The 18,722-nt window shown below is 52.4% G+C and overlaps 8 protein-coding genes across 8 annotated transcripts; 3 read left to right on the forward strand and 5 right to left on the reverse strand.

Annotated features, from left to right (window-relative positions):
- Positions 1 to 29: 29 nt before the first annotated feature.
- BU26DRAFT_534830 (uncharacterized protein) lies at positions 30 to 1,604 on the reverse strand (the record flags this gene model as incomplete). The annotated part of the gene is made up of 7 exons (XM_033831235.1): positions 30 to 153; positions 293 to 579; positions 622 to 762; positions 877 to 1,119; positions 1,188 to 1,235; positions 1,288 to 1,344; positions 1,491 to 1,604. 7 exons carry the CDS (start codon positions 1,602 to 1,604, stop codon positions 30 to 32), a joined length of 1,014 nt encoding a protein of 337 aa, XP_033677276.1.
- Positions 1,605 to 2,521: 917 nt separating this feature from the next.
- Positions 2,522 to 3,464, forward strand: BU26DRAFT_570958 (uncharacterized protein; the record flags this gene model as incomplete). The annotated part of the gene is made up of 2 exons (XM_033834085.1): positions 2,522 to 2,798; positions 2,851 to 3,464. 2 exons carry the CDS (start codon positions 2,522 to 2,524, stop codon positions 3,462 to 3,464), a joined length of 891 nt encoding a protein of 296 aa, XP_033677277.1.
- Positions 3,465 to 3,719: 255 nt separating this feature from the next.
- Positions 3,720 to 5,073, reverse strand: BU26DRAFT_494755 (RmlC-like cupin). Its single transcript, XM_033826198.1, has 3 exons — positions 4,596 to 5,073; positions 4,112 to 4,546; positions 3,720 to 4,064 (listed from the first exon to the last, which is right to left on the reverse strand). Exons 1-3 carry the CDS (start codon positions 4,870 to 4,872, stop codon positions 3,760 to 3,762), a joined length of 1,017 nt encoding a protein of 338 aa, XP_033677278.1. The 5' UTR covers positions 4,873 to 5,073; the 3' UTR covers positions 3,720 to 3,759.
- Positions 5,074 to 5,226: 153 nt separating this feature from the next.
- Positions 5,227 to 7,976, forward strand: BU26DRAFT_610177 (uncharacterized protein). The gene is made up of 9 exons (XM_033835975.1): positions 5,227 to 5,342; positions 5,476 to 5,576; positions 5,632 to 5,888; positions 5,938 to 6,447; positions 6,504 to 6,696; positions 6,742 to 6,897; positions 6,948 to 7,417; positions 7,471 to 7,683; positions 7,737 to 7,976. The coding sequence occupies exons 1-9, from the start codon at positions 5,253 to 5,255 to the stop codon at positions 7,949 to 7,951; spliced, it is 2,205 nt and encodes a 734-aa protein (XP_033677279.1). The 5' UTR covers positions 5,227 to 5,252; the 3' UTR covers positions 7,952 to 7,976.
- A 106-nt stretch (positions 7,977 to 8,082) lies between these two features.
- Positions 8,083 to 9,856, reverse strand: BU26DRAFT_438666 (FAD/NAD(P)-binding domain-containing protein; the record flags this gene model as incomplete). The annotated part of the gene is made up of 5 exons (XM_033824300.1): positions 8,083 to 8,614; positions 8,648 to 8,803; positions 8,887 to 9,043; positions 9,109 to 9,463; positions 9,545 to 9,856. The coding sequence occupies 5 exons, from the start codon at positions 9,854 to 9,856 to the stop codon at positions 8,083 to 8,085; spliced, it is 1,512 nt and encodes a 503-aa protein (XP_033677280.1).
- Positions 9,857 to 10,544: 688 nt separating this feature from the next.
- On the forward strand, positions 10,545 to 12,321 carry BU26DRAFT_438900 (putative MFS transporter; the record flags this gene model as incomplete). The annotated part of the gene is made up of 6 exons (XM_033824316.1): positions 10,545 to 10,769; positions 10,822 to 11,013; positions 11,061 to 11,125; positions 11,182 to 11,628; positions 11,691 to 11,986; positions 12,038 to 12,321. The coding sequence occupies 6 exons, from the start codon at positions 10,545 to 10,547 to the stop codon at positions 12,319 to 12,321; spliced, it is 1,509 nt and encodes a 502-aa protein (XP_033677281.1).
- An 800-nt stretch (positions 12,322 to 13,121) lies between these two features.
- BU26DRAFT_524450 (uncharacterized protein) lies at positions 13,122 to 16,639 on the reverse strand. The gene has a single exon (XM_033830289.1). The coding sequence runs from the start codon at positions 16,361 to 16,363 to the stop codon at positions 13,274 to 13,276; it is 3,090 nt and encodes a 1,029-aa protein (XP_033677282.1). The 5' UTR covers positions 16,364 to 16,639; the 3' UTR covers positions 13,122 to 13,273.
- Positions 16,640 to 16,798: 159 nt separating this feature from the next.
- On the reverse strand, positions 16,799 to 17,869 carry BU26DRAFT_439064 (FabD/lysophospholipase-like protein; the record flags this gene model as incomplete). The annotated part of the gene is made up of 3 exons (XM_033824328.1): positions 16,799 to 17,444; positions 17,499 to 17,732; positions 17,781 to 17,869. 3 exons carry the CDS (start codon positions 17,867 to 17,869, stop codon positions 16,799 to 16,801), a joined length of 969 nt encoding a protein of 322 aa, XP_033677283.1.
- Positions 17,870 to 18,722: the final 853 nt, after the last annotated feature.

Genomic DNA, 18,722 nt, shown 5'->3' on the forward strand with positions numbered 1-18,722 from the left:
ATATATTATAGCTTCTTTACTAGTAGTAACTACGAAAGTTGCACATCCTGAGCATCAACCCAATTTCCGTGCAAACACGCCCTTAATCGAATGGGCAGCTCAATGACCGCTTGCAGCTTCTTAAAGTTCCTAGTATCCACGATGTGGAGCTCGCTGGTCATCGACGCATAGTTGTTGACGAGCGCCACCCCCACAGTCTCCTTCTGCATTGTTTGCGCCTTTCCTTGTAATAAAAATCGGCTCTTGAACCAGATGCGGCGGACCAGGGAAGTACTTCTAAATCTTCTTAGACTTGTAATCCAGATGCCCCGAAGAATTGTATGGCGGGTGCCCACCGCCCATTTTGGGTACGATCGTGGGGAAGTCAGCTCCCACACGCGGATCCATCAAATGGAAGCAAGAATGCGCATGTTTCTCCCAAGCAAGTCTGTCATCAATCCGGGAGAATTCGCAGTCTTCATTGCTGACGATCTCAGGCTCGGGAAGTTCAAGATTCGCGGAACGAGGGTCGAATGTGAAGCGGACGAGTTTTGCTGAGACCTCCTCGGGCTTGGACACATTACCGTTCGCATCTGGCCACTAAAAGAACACATTCCTATCGGAGAATGGCAGGTCGAAGACTAGATCACCCGAGCCGTCTTCATAAGCGTTGACGGTACGGCCTGGGAAAGCATTCGGGGCGCGGAACAATTGGACGTCTGAACCAGATGCGCCACGGCGGTGGAGGACACCGAGACAGAATGGGACGTTGGGATCCCATTGCTAGTGCTCACCTCGCTTCATGCTCGAGATCTCGTGTTTGTGGAATGATAGGGAATAGCACCTAGGAGTGTTAGATTTGATTCTTAGACAGTACGTAACGAGGTATGAACATACCCAGTCCTTCGTGATGGCAAAGTCGTGAATCATCGCCACAATAGGGGCAACAAGCCAGACAGTCTCGGTGAACTTTCCAGCGCAATTAATAGAGAAGTAGCACACATTAGGAGTACCATCGCCCTTAGCTTCGTAGCCACAGCAGAGAAGCTCCATAGTTTCATCGTCGAGTTTCGGGTGAGCTGTAATCGTCACGCAGAGCAATTGTCCGTTAAAATCATCCAGCCCAGTAGTCTCAAGCATCTCTAAATCTAGCGAATAGGGAGGCGAGTCTTCTTTGCAGCTCGGCGACGGCCGTTGAAGTAAAGAACGTTGGTGTTGGCGGTGCTGTGAACCTTGAACTCGACAGCATCCGTGAACTTGTTGCGATATTTACGTACAATAGCATATAAGATTAGGTCAAGCATCAACCTGTGGAGGAGATATACCAATCAACGCCCTCTTTGCTTCCCTCTCCCTCACAAATTTCTATCCTCACATAACGCTGCTTGAAGTGGCAATGCCCGTCTTTATTCAGAATGCGCTGATGTTGCCGTCACCATTGAACCACTGTGGTCATTGCGTTAGCGAATTCTAAGTCCCCCCGATGAAGATTGCTCAGAAAGCTTGTTTACCAGATCATCTTCAACGAAAAAGGGTAGCTGAGGGTCTGGCATGACCCGATAAAATGTGCCCTCGATCTCCCCAGGGGAATTTCGCCCTTCTGTATCTACGCGTCGAAGCGACATGGCTTCATGAACTCCAAGAACTGCGGTAGCTCTGGAAACGCGCTCCGCGCCTGCGTCGCTCTGAAATAGGCGGCCATTTTAGTAGTAGGCGAAGTCTGGTCGTCATTTTTTCTCTGCGAGGAGCGCCTTTGCAACAGAAAACAGGAAATCTCATGTCGAGCCGCAATCTGAAAACCTAGTGGGGTCGCATTTTGTTAGCGGATATATAAGGCGTCATGACTGAAAGAGCAGAAGGATTGGCGATCCTTTTGCTCCTGATACATTTTAACACGCGGAGTAGCTGCATAATGTGATGTGGTGAGTGGAACGACCTTCCTCCGGGGTAGGAGACTAAGTCCCCGACGGCAGATCCGTCCTTTCCGGCCGAGCGGAAGAACCCGCCCTGGTGCAGCACATGTCAAGTCGCACGATAGTCCGATCGGAGATGGAACGAGGGAGACAATATGGCTCAAAAACGGCAAATTTTGCGACCAGGAAATGTGTTCTTGGGCTGATCTCTGAGCCCTGCGACGCGAGATTGGTCGGCAAACTTTGTTGTCCATAAGGTTTTAAACTACAACAGCTCAAAGCCTGAGAAGTAGTGGCGCGTTCCAAGGCGCAATTGTAAGAACAACCCCCAAGGGATTCTTTAGTTGTTGTGAAGGTGCCTTTGAATTCGTCCAGATTGGGGAGAATTCTGACAATAAAGTACCGGTGCTTACACTACAGTCTTTCGGGTTGCCTCTCCAGAAACGGCCTTTGTTAGCTTGCTATGGTCAAGAGTGGGAGGCCGTGCCGACCTTCGGGACATTCCATCCGCCGGGCCTGATAGCCGGCTGCAAGCGCCTAGCGGTATTTGAAGCAACAGTATGACACTTACAATGTATGATCTGCGAGGGTTCTGTGCTGTAATTGCATTCTTCATACAGCTGATCAAGATGCGAGTTGCATGGACCAGATTGATTCGCTTTATCGCGACTGATGGTCGCATCCTGCGCGGAGAGCCCATCCTCCCTAGTCCAGAGTTCGACCTGGGCAAGACGACAGAAGAGACCAAATTACAAGCGAAGGTCATTGTTGGTGACGATTTATACGATATTACTGGGAAGACAAACGTTTCTGACGAGGTCGTTACTGTCAAGAGGCTCCTTGGACCACTTTCGGCAGAGGACGTGGACATCCTGCGCTGTGTCGGTCTGAACTATGCCAAACACGGTAGGTTCAAGTTACCTGCGAACAACTTTACATTTTGCTAATGTTCTCAAAGTCAGAGAGGCTGGCCGTACGCCGCCTCCATTTCCATTTATTTTCTTCAAACCCACGACCTGCATCCACGATCATGATGCAGATGTTGAGATTCCTGAAATCGCCCAGGACGATCAAGCAGACTATGAAGGCGAGCTGGTGTTGGTAATTGGCAAGGACGCGAAGAATGTCACCCTTGGAGAGGCGCTGGACTATGTGGCGGCTTACACCGTTGGCAATGACGTTTCTGCTCGCAAGTTGCAGCGCGATCCCAGGCTGGCAGGCGTGGTACCGCAATGGGGATTCTCCAAGGGGTTCGACACGTTTGCTCCCATTGGCCCTGCGCTCATCGCCTCTGAGCTGATTGGGGATCCAAAGGAACTGTTGTTGCAGACGATTGTGGACGGGGAAGTGAGGCAGAAGGAATACGTGAACGATTTGCTTTTCGATTGTGCGTATCTAGTACACTACCTCTCCCAAGGCACGACGCTGCGGAAGGGCTCAGTGATCATGACGGGGACACCTGGCGGCGTTGGAGCTGGCTTGAAGCCCCCGAATTACCTTACCCCGGGCACGGTCATGGAGGTTTCGATAAGCAAGATTGGTACCTTGAGGAACGGAGTCAAGTTCGTTTGAGGCACCTGACCTAGTAGAATAACCAAAATGGCATTAGATGTAGAAGTCCATAATGCAAATTGGAGCGCAATCACTAATCCTGATCATGAGTGCAAGGTCTAAAGTACAATTAATAAGAAAGCGAGTTAACGTGGAGAAGTTCAGTCATCATCGACGTTGAGGTCTATGGCAGTTGCTGGAAAGGACATATGCTTCATGAAGCAGTAAGCTGTGTATGCCGATTCCATTGTAAAAGAATCTTGTCAAAAGGGCAACGCCATTCATTCATGAATATTAATACATCGGGCTCAACCACCTACTCGGACACCAATGACTCCACATCTTGGCCATTGTAGCGGTAAAAACCAAGCGACTTTAGCATAGGCTCGTCATGCACTCTGTACAGATACGCCGTCTCTTCACCGGCTGCATGGTGTTGGTACTCATGCCATGCGGGAATGCAGAACGTATCACTTTTCTTCCAGGTGAATTCGTTTCCAGCGATTGTGGAGCTTCCAGAACCCTCGATAACGTGGAAAATGGAGGAAGCTGTCTCCTGGATCACTGGAGTTGATTTTCCAGCGGAGATGCGGGTGGCAGCAGCACCTAACGTACGGCTTACTGGGCTTGGTCAGCATTGTCTGAGTCAAAAGGGCACCATGACCTACTCTCGTGTTGGCCACCTCTCAGATAGCGTTCTGTGGTGCTATCTCCGCTGCCGGCATCAAGTTGGGCTTTCATCCGTGACCATGGGAAGACTATTGGTGAGGCTGAAGTGTCTATGTCCTTGGCTGGATATCGTGGGTCTGCATAGTGCTCCACGAAATGAACAGGGTAGTGAACAAAGTTCGGCAGATCAAGGCCGTCAAGCCAAATCATTGGTCCGGAGCCATCTTTGCCGTGATCGTGCCAGTTCCAAGGAGGCGTTGAGATAACGTCGCCGCGCTGCATCTTAATACGGCGGCCATGTACTGCGGTAAAGCCGCCACTACCCTCGATAATAAAGCGGCAGGCAAACGCAGTGTGGCGATGAGCCGGTGCGGTTTCGTTGGGCATTACCAGCTGAAGCCCAGCGTAAATTGTGTCGGTGGTGAAGGGCGCCTCTGCACGAAACGTCAGTGTTGCTCGGATATGATGGAGCGGGTTTAATACCTCGAGTTGGGTTCACGAGCATCAACACGCGGCGTTCTGCTTGCTTGTCGGTAACAAGCTCGCCAGCTTGGAGCAGACTGGGCCGGATCTTCTCGTACCGCCAGACGTGCGGTTGGCACTTCGGATTCGGTAGAGGAGGATTGAGCCGATTCATCTGCACCCATAGGGGCTTTGTGTGATAGTCCTCGGCCGTCTGCAACAGCTGCTCGGTCGCTTGCTGGTAGCCTCCCTGCGCAGCCGCCCCATTCTGACTAGCGATGTTCGTGGTGGAACTCATGATGACGTTTCTGAAAGAGGGTGAAGCAAATGTCTGGCGTGCGAAGACACAGTTGCGTGCTGTCTTATGTTGAGTCTTGAGATCCACGGACCCAGTTCTGCTGCCGAGATGCCGTCCGGGAGAAGACCTTGCTTGCAGGCAGCTTCCTGCGAAGTGAGAAGTTCCGACATCCTTTCAGCAACGGCATGGACGAGTTTGTCGAGAGGGAGCCCCCCCGGGGAGTTAAGGGGTCCAAATCCGCAGGACCGGCGACTGGGCCGCATCGGGTAAGGCGGATGGCCCCGCACTACCTCGTAGGTCCACAGGTATTAAATCCCCGTTTCGCCAACCCCCATCTTATCGCAATCCTTTCCCGTCAACTGCATCTCTAACTCCCCGGCATGAGCTCGGCTGATGCCGCCGATGCCAGGCCGGCAAAGCGGAACAGAATCACAGTCGCCTGTACCTGGTGCAGACAGCGCAAGTCTCGTGTAAGTCCCCCTGCTTGGCGTGTCCCGCAGCATGGAGACCTGGAGACGCCGCTCGGCCTTAGTTCTAGGTGTATCTTAGAGTACCAGGTCCTTCCAATTTGTATACCGAGCTGACGTTTCGTGGCTCTGCTAGTGTGACGGGACGAGACCAAAGTGCTCTACATGTAGCTACCACGGCTATGACTGTGTATACTCGGATACACCGTCACTGACGAAGACGTCTGTGTCCAAAGAGTCAGTCGTCATTCCGTCCTTGTCGAGCGGTTTGCTTATGATTGTTGCGGTGCAGGCTGTTGGAAGCGCTCGATTCCCGCTTAGCAACCCTTGAAAGCTCTGTTGCTGGACTCAACAGCAGGCTTACTCGCGTTGAAGGCTCCAAAGACGATGTGACAGTCACGACTGCAAGCGCACACCAGTCCAGGTTCACCCTCTCCCCAAACCCCCTGGACTCTGATGCGGATGAGGGAACTACAGTTGAGGCCCACGACTCTACCGATGGAATTGGGTCTATTGTCTTCACCGAAGAAGAGAATTCTGGATTCTTCGGTAGCTCATCCTCCCGTATCTCTTCGCGGATTGCTGACACGCCATGAAGGGCCGTCATCCAATATAGCATTCATCCGCCAGATTGTTCGCACTACGACCGCAACCCTCAGGCCCGCAGTATCTGCTGCAAGTCCAGTGTCGCCGGGTAATGCCCCTCTACAGAGCCACATGCTTCACGTGTCCCGCCCACCTTCTCCTGCGCCAAGCCGATTCAATCTCTCTGAAAACATCTCGATTGGTACTGAGCCTTTTGTGCTTCCGCAAGAAAGGGAAACACTGCCGTTGATACAGATCTTCTTCAATACAACCGGGGTTTTATTCCCTTATATCGACAAGGATGGCTTTTTACAAGCGTACCATCAACTCAACTCCACAAACATACGCACTGTTCGGAGGTCGTGGCTCGGTCTATTAAACATGGTCCTCGCCATGTCCACGAGCACCAGTCACGGTAGCACGCTAACAGCTTCTGAACGTGCTGTGAAATCAAATATCTTCTTTCGTCGGGCTTCGGCGCTCCGTGAAAAGCAAATCCGCCACGGCACGAGCTTGGAAACTGGTGGGTACTCATTGTGGGCCTAGCATCATCTTCTGCGTCACTAAATGCCTCTTCAGTCCAGTTACTTCTCTTAATGAGCCAGTATTTGCAAGGTACAGAACGCTCGATTGAAACGTGGAATGTCCATGGGCTCGCTGTCAAAGCAGCGTATCAGCTCGGTCTGCACTCCCCAAATGCGCTCAAAAAATATCCGCCGCTGGAGCAGGAGATTCGGAAACGGACTTGGTTCGGGTGCGTTCTATTAGATCGGTAGGCCGCTCACTCTATGCAATAGCTGTCTCTCACTAGCGGTAGGACTTTGAGCATGACTCTAGGTCGTCCACCTTCCATTCCTGATAACTTTATCAAGTTAGACCTTCCTTGTGCGCTCGCGTCTCTCCTCCCTTCGAGACCCGACCCCATCCAAGACCCGACTGCCGAACACAGTGTTCAATTTTACACAGCAACAATGTAAGGATCCGCATCTTGCTTACCACTCTGTACCGCTAATGCCAACGCAGTACACTCTATGCCATCATGGGCCAAGTTGTGGACGTTCTATATGGGAACAACTTGGGCTGTGAGGTTCCCGATAATGTGTTCGACATTGCCTCCCATCTGCTACAGTTTGAACAGAAGTTCCTCGCCTGGCAGCGTTCTTTACCAGCAACCTTGGTCCTGGTTGAGCCGGACATTTTGCGCTCTGAAACAATCAACCAAGAAGCGCTTAGATACCGCTTCATCCTCACCATGCGCTTTCTCAACCTCCGTATTCTAACACATCGTCCACTACTCTGCAAATTTCTGGAATATCTAGGCACCTCAAAGTCTACCTCTCAGCAACTGGCTATGCTGGGGCAAGTCGGTGCAAATAGCGTGCGGATTTGCGTCCAGTCAGCGCTCATGATTATCAAATTAATGCAAGGAATATTGAGTCCTCCGGACCCTCCACGGCATCTTCTGGGTGCTTGGTGGTTTTCTCTTTATTACGGTGAGTGGAATACACTGCACGCGGTGCGTCGTTCTACACTCATAGTGGTATAGTCTTCAATGCGGCTTTGGTCATTTACTCCACCCTTCTCGTGCAGCATCAAGCGAAGGTCCATAACCAAACTTTGGTACTCCACGATCTTGACCTATCAACAGATTGCCTCCGTCAGGCGATTGAATGCTTGTCGCTGCTCTTCAGAGGGAATAGGATGACGGAGAAATGTGTACGATATACTTCTTCCCTCGCTTACTTGCTGTCCCTAATCTGTAGGTGCCTCCCGTTCCTCAGGTTGAAGAACAGAGTTGACTAGCTACTCTAGATGACCCAGATGGTTCTCAAGAAATGAACTCCGCGATGAAGCCGTCAACGAACTCTCTTGGAGCACCTTCAATGCAACGCCCTTCGGACGAGGCCCACCCGCATGATTTATTTGACTTTCTTGACTCAGACGACTTGCACATGGGCATGAATTTGGACGACTTCTTTGGAGCAGACTCCAGCTTCATGACATCGCACAAAGATCCTGATCTTTAGTCTTACACACAGAGCGTATTCTGAGAAGTGTAATACTCTATTCCTTGATAAATACGAACTCCTCCAGAACATTCTAATACGGCTGCCAATGACTAGCCATGTACCGTGAACCGCTGGGTTGGTCTGAGGCTTTACTGCCATCGCCCGGCCTGCATAATCAATTGACTAACATCTCTGGCCCAAGCCTCCTTCATTTCTTTCTCAGCGTCGTACCCATACGCCCACCACTGAGTGACGGGATCACTCCACTGATTGGCGCTGCTGTTGAATGGCTCGCCCGCAATCTCAGCAGCCATAGAAGCATCCCTAGCTCTTTGCTCCGAACCATCGGGGAAATGCCAAATCAGCCCATTCACCGTGCTGGCATTCTGCATGTCGCCGCTCCTCTTGATGCGTTCTTTTTCAAATGACCGTAATGCGAACGGGATCTCGTCAAGAGAGGAGATGTGGTTCAGGGCCACAGCAAGGGCTGCACCATCCTCGACTGCCATGGCAGCACCCTGGGACATATACGGCAGCATAGCGTGAGCTGCATCACCCATAATCACCAGTTTGGATGAAGGAGAGGTCCAGGACGTCAGCTGCTTCCCAACTTTCAAGGGCCACTTCATGCATTCGTCGATCAGCGAGATGATCTTTGTCAACATGCAAGATGTCAGTCGGCTGTTTCAAGAGAAAAGATACGGGCCAACGTACTGAGGATCCCATCCACTGAACTCTTCCTGAATGTGTTCCTTGGCAAACTTTTGAGTCCAGGTGGCCGGGTCCGAATGGTCAATATGTGACAAGACCATATTGAATGAGTCCCCGGCGGCTATTGTGTATGACATGACATGTCGATCTTCTCCAATCCTACAATATAGACGTGTTAGAAAGCCGGACCACGGGGTTTGGACTTCAAAGTCTACGTGTAGAGGAACATTGGTCGGGCTTACCAGATGTTCAGAGAAGGCTTCTCTAGGATCCAGGCAATTTCCGGATCGTCTCGCATCTTCCTAACGTCCACAGTTGCTCGGTATGCTGCGAATCCGTTGAATTTGGGCTCGTGATAGACATCTGGATGGATAGAGTTACGAGCGATTGAGTTGATTCCTGGTAAGCATCTCAGCCACAATATCGCAGACGGATACCAAACACGAAGACAATTCTTAACTTACCGTCAGCGGCGACCACTAGATCTCCTTGAACGATAGAGCCATTCGCAAGTACAACGGAACCTTGACGCTCATTGTACTGAACGACCCTGCAGCCTAACTCCACCACTACTCCCAACTGCAACGCTCGTTGATGCAGGGCTTCATGGAAATGAGCACGGTGAAGCACATAGTACGGGACCTTGTAGGTTTCCTGGAACGTCTTGCCGAGTGCAGTATGGCCAATGACATTGCCGTTTTCCCAGCGCCGGAAGTTGACGCTTTCCGGTTTGACCACCCACTTTTCCAAATGCTCAAAGACTCCCCAACGGTGGAGCAGTCGTCCGGAATTTGGAGGGATCTGGATACCCGCGCCAACCTAACAGCTTTTAGCTATGTCAAGTGCCACGGGGCCCCGACTTACCTCTCCAAGCTTTGGCGCTTGTTCCAAGATTCGCACTGAGTGTCCCCTTCTTAATAGGGCAATGGCGAGAGCAAGCCCGCCAAGGCCGGCACCGACAATGACAACGTTCAGTGTGAGGCGTGCTTGCTCTGGGCTTGTTGAGCTGTGACCTGTCTGACCGCCGGATAATTCCTCATCTTCAAGCTTTTCAAGGAATCGCAGTGATTGGGATGGATATGAGATCGTTACTTTGGGCAGAGGACGATGCACGGTAGTCTGTTCAGTCGGCTTGTGACCGTTCACAAGAGGGGCATTGCCGTTGACTACGGTTTCTTGGCCCTGGGCTGTTGGATCCATTTCGACGGGCATGGTTTTGCTGTTATAGAAGGAGGCACTATGCTCAGTATGTTGGGATGTTGGAAACGACGGGATAAACAAGCACAAAAGCGTTCACAGTGGAAATTCGGGCCCCGGCTCGCGGGGAGGAAGGAAAGGCGCGTGCTCGCAGAGACGGAATAATCCGAACCGGGCTTCGGACTCTGCCCGCAGAATGATTCGACCGATATGGGGTCACGCCTCTGGAATAACAATGTGAATTTTCCGCGGGTTCCGGTGTGCATCCGGCTATGGGATGGTTGCTCTTAGACGGAAGGAAAATCAAAGTACGTCACTTGGGAGATGCATTCAGGAAATACCCTCCGACATTCTAGGTTCTCCGCTGTGAAATGTTTATTTCCATGGTTCAAAGCTGGATATGACTTAGGCTGCGCGTCCCTGTTCGTTGGGTGCCTAACTCCCCGGCCTGCTCCTATCTCCCCGATATCCACATGGCACCAATCCTCAACTCCCAATGACACGCGTGTAACCATCCCATGCTGATCAATCGTTTAAGCGGGGAATTCCAGCGGGAGTTGCATATCCCGAACCTGTCCTTATGAATATCCTCTTCCGTCGCTAATGTCTCCTGATCCGCTTTCCACCTTCTGCGCGGCCTCTTCAGTCACGCTGCTATACTGCCAAGATGACAGCAAACGACTCCAACCAGGCCTATGTGATCATGCAAGCCGCTGCAAGGCATCATGATCTGCCACTTATTCCACCCCCAACCCAAGATGAGAGAGATCCGCTACGATGGCCTCGAGGATTGAAGCTGGCTGCACTCGGTGCCACCGCCTTCATCAACTTCACGGCCAATTTTGCTGGCTCTGGCCTCTCTGTTGCGACTCCCGTTCTCCAAGCGCAATTCCGCAAGACGTCGAACGAGGTCAACAATCTCTTAACTGTACGTATGATAGCAAAAGATTGTTTGAAAGCTGGCGCTGATTATCCTTTAGTTCAACTTCCTGCTTCTCGGAATTGGTAATCTTATCTGGGTTCCGCTTGGCGTCAAGTATGGCAAGCGAGCGTCGCTCCTCGCCTCGACCCTAATGCTCTTCGCTGTGCTCATTTGGACTGCAAAAGAAACTACGTTCGACGGTCTTTTAGCTGCAAGATGCCTGTCAGGTTTTGCTTCTGCGGCAGGAGAGGTGAGCAGCTCAGCATCAAGATGAGGCCGCGCTGACACCGTTCGCAGAGTATGGTTCCAAGCGTCGTTTCTGACATATTCTTTCTCCACGAACGCGCCGCCATGATGTCAGGGTAAGTTTGGCATTCGTTTCTTCACTAGGCCCGTCGCGCGTTAACCGACTGTTCAGATACACAATTCTCATCTCAAGTGCCAGTGCAATTGGCCCCCTTCTAGCATCTTTCATCGTTCAATACAGCCGCGGCGGCTGGGTCGACTATGTATGGGTGTGTGCCGCGCTCGCTGGCGCCAACACCGCGGCGATCTATCTTCTCTATCCTGAGTCCAATTTCAACCGGCCAGAAGAGTCACCGCACCCTATCTCCACGCCGGGCATGCATCTTGCAAAGGTGGAGACCGAGAAAGGAGAGACCGTGCGAACAGAAGCCATGTCTCGGCACTGCGTCAGCGTCGTGGAGAAGCCTTGGATGAGCATCTGGAAGACCGTCATCTCTGTTGACCGCGACGTCAACATGCTGGAAGTATTCGTCCGTCCTATCATCATGTTGTTTCGGCCGAGCGTTTTGCTCGCTGTATTCATCTATGGTACAAGCCTTGCATCTCAGATTATCATGATGTAAGTCGACCCCGAAATTGGAAGATACAAAGTTTGTAAAGGGGTCGCTAATACAACCGCAGATTTGCCTTCCCGAGTTTGCTCATGGCACCGCCTTATCTCTTCTCTAGTAGCGGCGTGGGTCTGATGCAGATTCCGGCCATAATCGGCTTCATCGTTGGCTGCTTTGCTGGTGGATATGCGACCGATGTCATCACGGCGGCAGTCATCCGCAGACAGCATGGCGCCGTGTACGCAGAGCAGCGATTAGTCTCGCTCATTCCAGGTTGCGCGATTGCGCCTGCTGGATGTATTCTTATCGCCTTCGCGTGCTCAGAAAAGCTGCACTGGGTTGCTATTGCATTCGGATTCGGCATGGGTAAGTGCCACCCGCATCGTGTTGATCATTATCGTCCTAAATGGGTTACAGTGTCATTCGGAACAGTTTACGCTCCTAACATCGCCATTACCTACGTTGTCGAGTGCTATCCGAGGGTCGCGGCCGAGTGCTTAGTCACGATCAATGTGTTCAAAAACCTTGTCGCGTTCCTATTCCTGTACACTGCCATAGATTGGGTTTCCGCGAGGGGTTGGATGCAGGTATATATGATCATGTTTATGCTTGTTTCCCTGGGAATGCTCCTGGCCATTCCATTCTACTGCTTTGGACGGAAGTGGAGAGGAGAAGTTATAATGGATCGTATAGATATTTAGAGGAAGATACTATTAAAACGCGTGCCTTAAGAAGAGGCTAACGACGTGGTACTCTTTATTATCCTCAACATACACAGCGGGAGGATTATTTAACGGAGCAATCAAATTGGAGCTAGGGGGAGTGGGTCTATCTCTGGCTTATATTGCAAGGGGCCTGGAATCTTTGAATTGGTGAAGTATTCCCACTTACTCCGTTCCTTCTGTCCTCCCATTCTGCCCTGCTCTAACGGAATTCCAAACGATCCACATACAAAGGCGCCGAGCGGACTGCGATTCTTGATCAATGGAATAAGCGCACAACCTGTCGGGTCGATGCGATGTTGCCTGGCCGAGGATCGGAATTCAATGATGAGAGCTCATGAGGAAGTACGGCACAGCAACCCTTCAACCCGACGGTAAAGGCATAATCTCCAGTGGATATCTACATCATTACCTAAATGTGCATGCAAAACTTCTCATATATATCCTCGCAAAAAAGCATTCACGCCTCGAAAACAAACGCCAAAACGATGCGACTGTCAACACCATGTACAACAGAGCCGAAGCCCCCCTTCCTCCTTCTTTCCCCCACCCACCCAAAACTTCCATCCACCTCGGCTCAATATGTCTCGCTCATTGGCTGGCTTCTTTCGAGCCTGTGGCCGCGTTGATAAAATTCATCCATCCACCACCGCGTGGCGGGTACGAAAGTCCGGGTCGGAGTAAGTTCTGGTAGGTGAGAAGTTCGTTAGAAAGGAGACAGCATTCCTTGAGAGACTATCACGAAGGAAATATTTCGCCATTCAACAAGCGTATGCCGTTGTCAAACGTAGCTGCACGTTCGCTGTTCCACTCGTACTGAAGTACCACACACTTATAATATCCTCATCCACCCCTCCTCCCCAGCCAGCTGGCAATTAGAAACCTACCATTTTCCAACAACACCCACGGTACAAGACCTCGCAACTTCCCCTCACTCCTCAGCCGAGCCCTCAAAAACCGCCCCGTCCCTCGCATCCCTATCCACCGTATCCCCCACAAGCGCCACACCGCCCACGAAAATCAGATTGCCGGGCTCAACCAGCACCGGGTTCCCCTGCGCTCTCCGGGGCACCTCGCCAGACGGATGCCACCAGCCATTGACGCGCTCCAATCTCCCCTTCCTGAGCTCCTGCTCTATTTCCGGCGCAGCGTACGGCTGTAAGTCCGCCACGTCACGGTATTCCGCGTCGGCGAGCTCAAACTCATTAAGACGCTTTGACGCAGACTCATCGAAGCTGGCGACGGAATACTGGGCTTGGAGACGGCATAGCCAGGCGTCGATCGCGTCTTTGCTTTCGTGCGTGCCGGGCTGCGCTCCTGGGCGCCGTTGCCATTCGTCACGAGGCACCCGTATGAACGCATGGCCGTGGCAGCCAGCCGGGGCGCGATGCGACGCTAGAGTGTGGCCGGTGGCTTCCTGGCTGTGGTAGATCCCGTGGCATGGCATGCACAATGCTGTGTCGGAGCAGGCTGTGCAGATATAAACTGGGCCGTTTATCGTCTCCGGAGAGGGGCACATGTCGCAGTACCAGCTCGGGGGCGTAAGCTCGTAGGCCGTTTGCGCGGCGTCGAAGTCTCCGTTTCTCTGCAGTGCATACCCCAGAAGGAGGTAGGCGCGACTTATGCGAGGGCCGTCTATCAACCAGTTACAGAGAGTGGCGAACGGACTTGGGAGCGGGCGTTGAAGGGCACTAGCGTGGCTAAGATCCTCACCAGGTCCATCAGGCATGCCCAACGAGCGCTGGCGCATCGCGGTCTCCAGGAGCTTAAGAGAGTACCGGTTCGCGGCGGCATCGTCTCCAAGAAGGGCGAAGAGGTTCTGAGCGGTGCAGTAAAAGAGTATCAGGGCCGTATAATCATCGAGCAGATCGAGGCGCTCGGCTACACGCATGAGGAGCTCTAGGCTGGTCTTCGGGTCTGGTTCGAAGACTCCAATGCCGGGGAATTCTATCGCAAAGGGCGGGTGTGGCCCCAGCGCTAAGTATGTCAGAAGCGCTGTGCGCCAAAGCAGCATTGGATACTCCGAGGCCGGGAGGAGTAAATGACCGCCTCTGAACCTGGCTATGGCCATACTCGCTGGGACTAATGCCTCGGCCCATCGCCGGTGCGAAGAAGCCTCCATGATGTGGAGTTCGATGAGCAAGCGGGTAGGGGACGGGAAGAGCAAATGCGGAAATGTTTGCAGCCCGGAATGTGTTGTCTGTGCTTCGTCTAGGATCTTTTCGGACTGTTGGAAAGAGCCCAGCTCCATGAGCGCTCTTGCCCACCAAGTTTGGCTTTGCATGGTATCAAGGTGTTGAGCCCCGAGATGCAGCTTTCGAACTTGGTATACATGCTCGAACATCTCCGCAGCAGCTTTGAACTTTCCTCGCCTTATCTCAACAAGTCCCCGGAGATGCAGCCAACGGTGACGCTCGGGATGCTGTGGGCTGTAGCAGACTTCGCAGAGGAATCGCAGAGACTGTAGCTCACGATATGCCTTGACGAAATGCCTCTTTTCAAGGTAGATTTCGGCTGCGAGAAGTCTGGCTCTTGCCTTGCCCATTACTCCAAGGTGCGTGGCGTCGAAGTATGCGGAGCACAGCGCGCAGATAGTCATCGCTTCGTTGAGCCTTCGCGCTACCAGATAGTATCGAGCTAAGGCAAGATGCGCTTCCAATGTGCTCCGATGATCCACGCCCAGAAACTGCTTGAGTCCCTCGTGAGCGGTCTCGAGACACCACTCCCCGCCTTTGTAATTGGCCACCTCTACGCAAGCCTGGCCAGCGAGACTCAACAGGCGGCACATCAGGGCTCGAAGACGAATATTGCCCGGCTCCTCAGGCACTCTGTGAATAGCATCGAAAGCCCACTGGCCCAGCTCGTGGAACTGCGCATAGTGTCCTAAGTTTCGGTGGAGCACGGCAAGAACTTCAACGAGCTCAAGCGTCTGGATGCTCCAGCGTCCTAGCCCGTTTTCCGAGAGTTCAAGCGCCGGTCCCGCGAGAGCGAGCGTCTCTTCGTACCAGCCTTCGTTGATGAAGTACTGAAAGATGAGCACGCCAAAGTCGTGCAAATCGCCGTGACCGATGGTCTCGCCGGGTTCTAAGAACCTCTCACAGTTGCGAACGCAACTGATCATTGGGATCAGCGCATGTTGCTTGAACATGTACGGTTCGTCGAGTTTCCAGGAGCCCTCTTTCGTCTGCGGGTCTTCGATCCAGCTGAGGGTCATAGAGCAAGCTTCTTTCGTAATGGCCCGTTGAGAGGAGGCCTCAAGCCGGAGCTGAATCCAGTCACGGACGATTCTGTGCATCGATATCTCGGGGTTCTCCTTGGAGTCGTTGACCTCGTTGATGAGGGAGAGATCGCGAAACTCGTGGATTACGTCCCTGAAAGCGTAGGAGCTCCACACGCCGCTCTCCTTGAAGATAACAAGCCACTCTGCATGTGTCGTGCGAGAGGCAGCATGCTTCTCAAATATTTCGCGGGCATCAGTCAGCGACCGTATTCCCAGGAAAGCTAGTAGGGACAGAGCCATCACCTTGCATGTCCGCTCGTCTTTGCTGCCTGTTAGATCTTGGAATGAAAGTTCCCATGTTGTGAACACGCTCAGGGCTGTCCGTACCTCGTCTTCCGATAGCACCTTTCTTTTCTGATATTCCCATAGCGCAGCCCTCGGGACAGTTTCGAGAATCTTCTTTTGCCGGACATGATACTCTGTGAGGAAGCCTTCCGCAGTCAGACGATGCTGCCTAATATAAACCGCTGCCTGCACGATTGGAAGACACAGGCTATCAAGCTCTTGCACGACCTGGAGGGCCTCTTCTTGGGTGTAGCCGCTGCCCCAGTCACCAGCCTTTGCTTGGAGGAGACTGACGGCTTGCTCATCGGACAGCTTGTCCACCTTGACCGGCTCACCCAGCAGTTCCGCATCCCGGTGGCGGCTCGTGACGAGAATGGTGCCGAACTGCGACATTGGCCAATATTCGCGAATGTTGCGGTTGAAGTCCTCAAAGTTATCCAAGCCGTCAAACACCATCAGCCAGGGGGACTTCCACTCCTCGATGGCATTCTTTATCTCGCCTAATCTGATATTGTCATTCCTCTGAGATGTACCGGGAAACAGAACTTTGTAGACGGCGGCGAGACTGACCAGAGCCGTCTGAGTGGATGTCGCATCAATCCAGAAAATAGCTTGGTAGCCTCCGGATTGCTCGGCGCGGCGGCAAAATTCAAGAGCAATATGTGATTTCCCGCTGCCTCCAATCCCTCGAAGCCCGATGCACCTCGGCGCCGAAGAACCATTTGTAGTTCGATTGATGTTAGCAAGTTCGATATTGATGTCTTGGAAGACGTCGGCCCGGCGGACGGTGGCGTCTCCAAGCCTCCACGACGGGTACAGGAAATAGCGAGGACGTTTTGGTTCAAGGGCGAGACCTTTGACTATCAGTCAAGATCGGGATGGATATATGTCCTAAGCATTACCTATTTCAGCCAAAGAGTACACAGACGAGCGTGGATCGGCGGGGTGGGTGAGTGCCTTGACGACTCCGTCGATCTGCCGACTGACATGATCCATCCTCATGTAGTTTTGAGTGTGAGCCCTGACGATGCCAAGATCCTTCCATTCGGCAAGCGGAATCTTCTCGAGGCCCGTATCGACGTTGAGGCGGAAATACAAGTCGCGGCCTGAGAAACGCTTCGCATACTCTTCTGCCTTCCGCCCACAATTCGTTGCAATTTCCTTCAGCACGTGGACTAACTTCGTCGGCAGTAGCTTTTGCAAGCCCCTTGGCTGTGCATATTCCGTTGCACCCACCTCACCGGTCCCAAGGCTCACAATGCACGAGACGCTCGCGGAGGGTTCGAAGACGAGCGCGGATTCCTCGATGACGAGATCGATAGGATTGTTGTATCCAAGGCCAGCATCTAGGTACTCAACTTTGGAGGCAGGAGGTCCAATAGCAATGCGGTCGAAAACGGTGGTGGCGGCCGAAGTAGCGCGAGCTGCTTCCCAGGTTTTGCAGTTGTATGAGTTGTTCTTGGGCACGCGATACGTTCTGAACAGAGTAGGCCCAGCTGCAGCAGTGACGTTCGGTGCAGTTACTGCACAAACGAATCTGCATACATTAATACACTCGCACGACCTAAGCGGGGAGACGTGTTATACTAACCCTTTGCATGGGCCGCAAGTGTCCTTCTCGTCATACATCAGGGCGTCTTCATCTCTTCCAGCTCGCTTTATCGAATCTTTAATTGCGTCCACGAGCCTATTGGCATCGAAGACCCCATCCGATCGTAAGAGGAACGACTTTTTATGAGAAAACACGCCCTCGGCCAGTCTCTCATATTCGCCAATAGCCTGGGCCGCGGACAGCCGGAGTCGAGTAAGTAAGATCGCGATCAGACTAGAGCAATGTTAGCATCTTCCGTGTAGGTATGGGCAAGATAATTACCCTCCAGTGCTTGTGCCTCCTATGAGGTCAAAGTAGTCAGCGGGTAGAGGTACAGTGTCTAACTTGAGCTCGACTTTGATCCTTTCCATGATCTCTTCGAGTATCAACAGCTCGGAGAGACCGCGAATTCCCCCTCCATCTGTGCAAGCGTCAGCAACAGAATTGAGGGAGTTGTGGACCGCTTACCCAATGCGAGCAATCGTACACGATCAGTTCGTCCGCAGTCCATCTTCTACTCGGCAGGCAATTGCTGGTAGACGTCTAGAGAAACTGGGACAGTGCGGCAATTCCATAATATCCTCATCGCCTAGCATCGACTTATATGATCATCATAGGAAACCGCTGCCGCCCACGTACGGCTGAGCGGGTGACGTGACATGGCGTTCGCCTATCCCAAATCAAGCGCTGTCCCCAAAACGACATAATCAAGCGAAGAGGCTGACGGCATATATTTTCGCCGATGACTTTCATGGTCATGAGTGGCTTCGCTGCTACGAAGCTTGCAGTCGAGTAGTGCCATGGCGGCATGCTCCGCTGGTGTGGCTGAGGAATAACGCGGCAGAGCGACAGGCGCCTGCTCAGCCCCGGTGGTCCAGGCTACAACGTCCTTCATTTCAAAGAATCGTTAGTGGCAGGACGCTTCATTGATGTTGGAAGGCCGCATGGCGGCTAGGCGAGGCCTCGACATGAGATGGTGCGATGCGATTAGGGGAGCGCTATCGATAAGCCTTAGCGTCAATGGATACCGAGGGCCGTGAACTACATCCCGGTTCTAAGATGCCGTATCTCATCGATGTTGAAAGATAGCACTCATGATAGGAAGCTTCAACTATTGACGCGGGATTCGAGGAGCGCTTCCCATTATCTACTAGCGCTTCTTCCCGATTACTACAAACAAGCGTGTCTACATGCAAATCCTCCCATATATGCTCGCAAAAAAAG

This window comes from Trematosphaeria pertusa, assembly GCF_010094035.1.
Source record: "Trematosphaeria pertusa strain CBS 122368 unplaced genomic scaffold BU26scaffold_20, whole genome shotgun sequence".
NCBI classification, from domain to species: Eukaryota; Fungi; Ascomycota; class Dothideomycetes; order Pleosporales; family Trematosphaeriaceae; genus Trematosphaeria; species Trematosphaeria pertusa.

Excerpts from the sequence above, each read along its gene's own strand:
- BU26DRAFT_494755 (XM_033826198.1), bottom strand. The coding sequence starts at position 4,872 with ATGAGTTCCACCACGAACATCGCTAGTCAGAATGGGGCGGCTGCGCAG. Across the intron at positions 4,547-4,595 it reads GCTCGTGAACCCAACTCGAG|AGGCGCCCTTCACCACCGAC; the intron begins GTATTAAACCCG and ends CGTTTCGTGCAG. Across the intron at positions 4,065-4,111 it reads GAGAGGTGGCCAACACGAGA|TAAGCCGTACGTTAGGTGCT; the intron begins GTAGGTCATGGT and ends GACCAAGCCCAG.
- BU26DRAFT_610177 (XM_033835975.1), top strand. The coding sequence starts at position 5,253 with ATGAGCTCGGCTGATGCCGCCGATGCCAGGCCGGCAAAGCGGAACAGA. Across the intron at positions 5,889-5,937 it reads AGAGAATTCTGGATTCTTCG|GGCCGTCATCCAATATAGCA; the intron begins GTAGCTCATCCT and ends CACGCCATGAAG. Across the intron at positions 6,448-6,503 it reads CGGCACGAGCTTGGAAACTG|TCCAGTTACTTCTCTTAATG; the intron begins GTGGGTACTCAT and ends ATGCCTCTTCAG.
- BU26DRAFT_524450 (XM_033830289.1), bottom strand. The coding sequence starts at position 16,363 with ATGGTGTTTGACGGCTTGGATAACTTTGAGGACTTCAACCGCAACATT.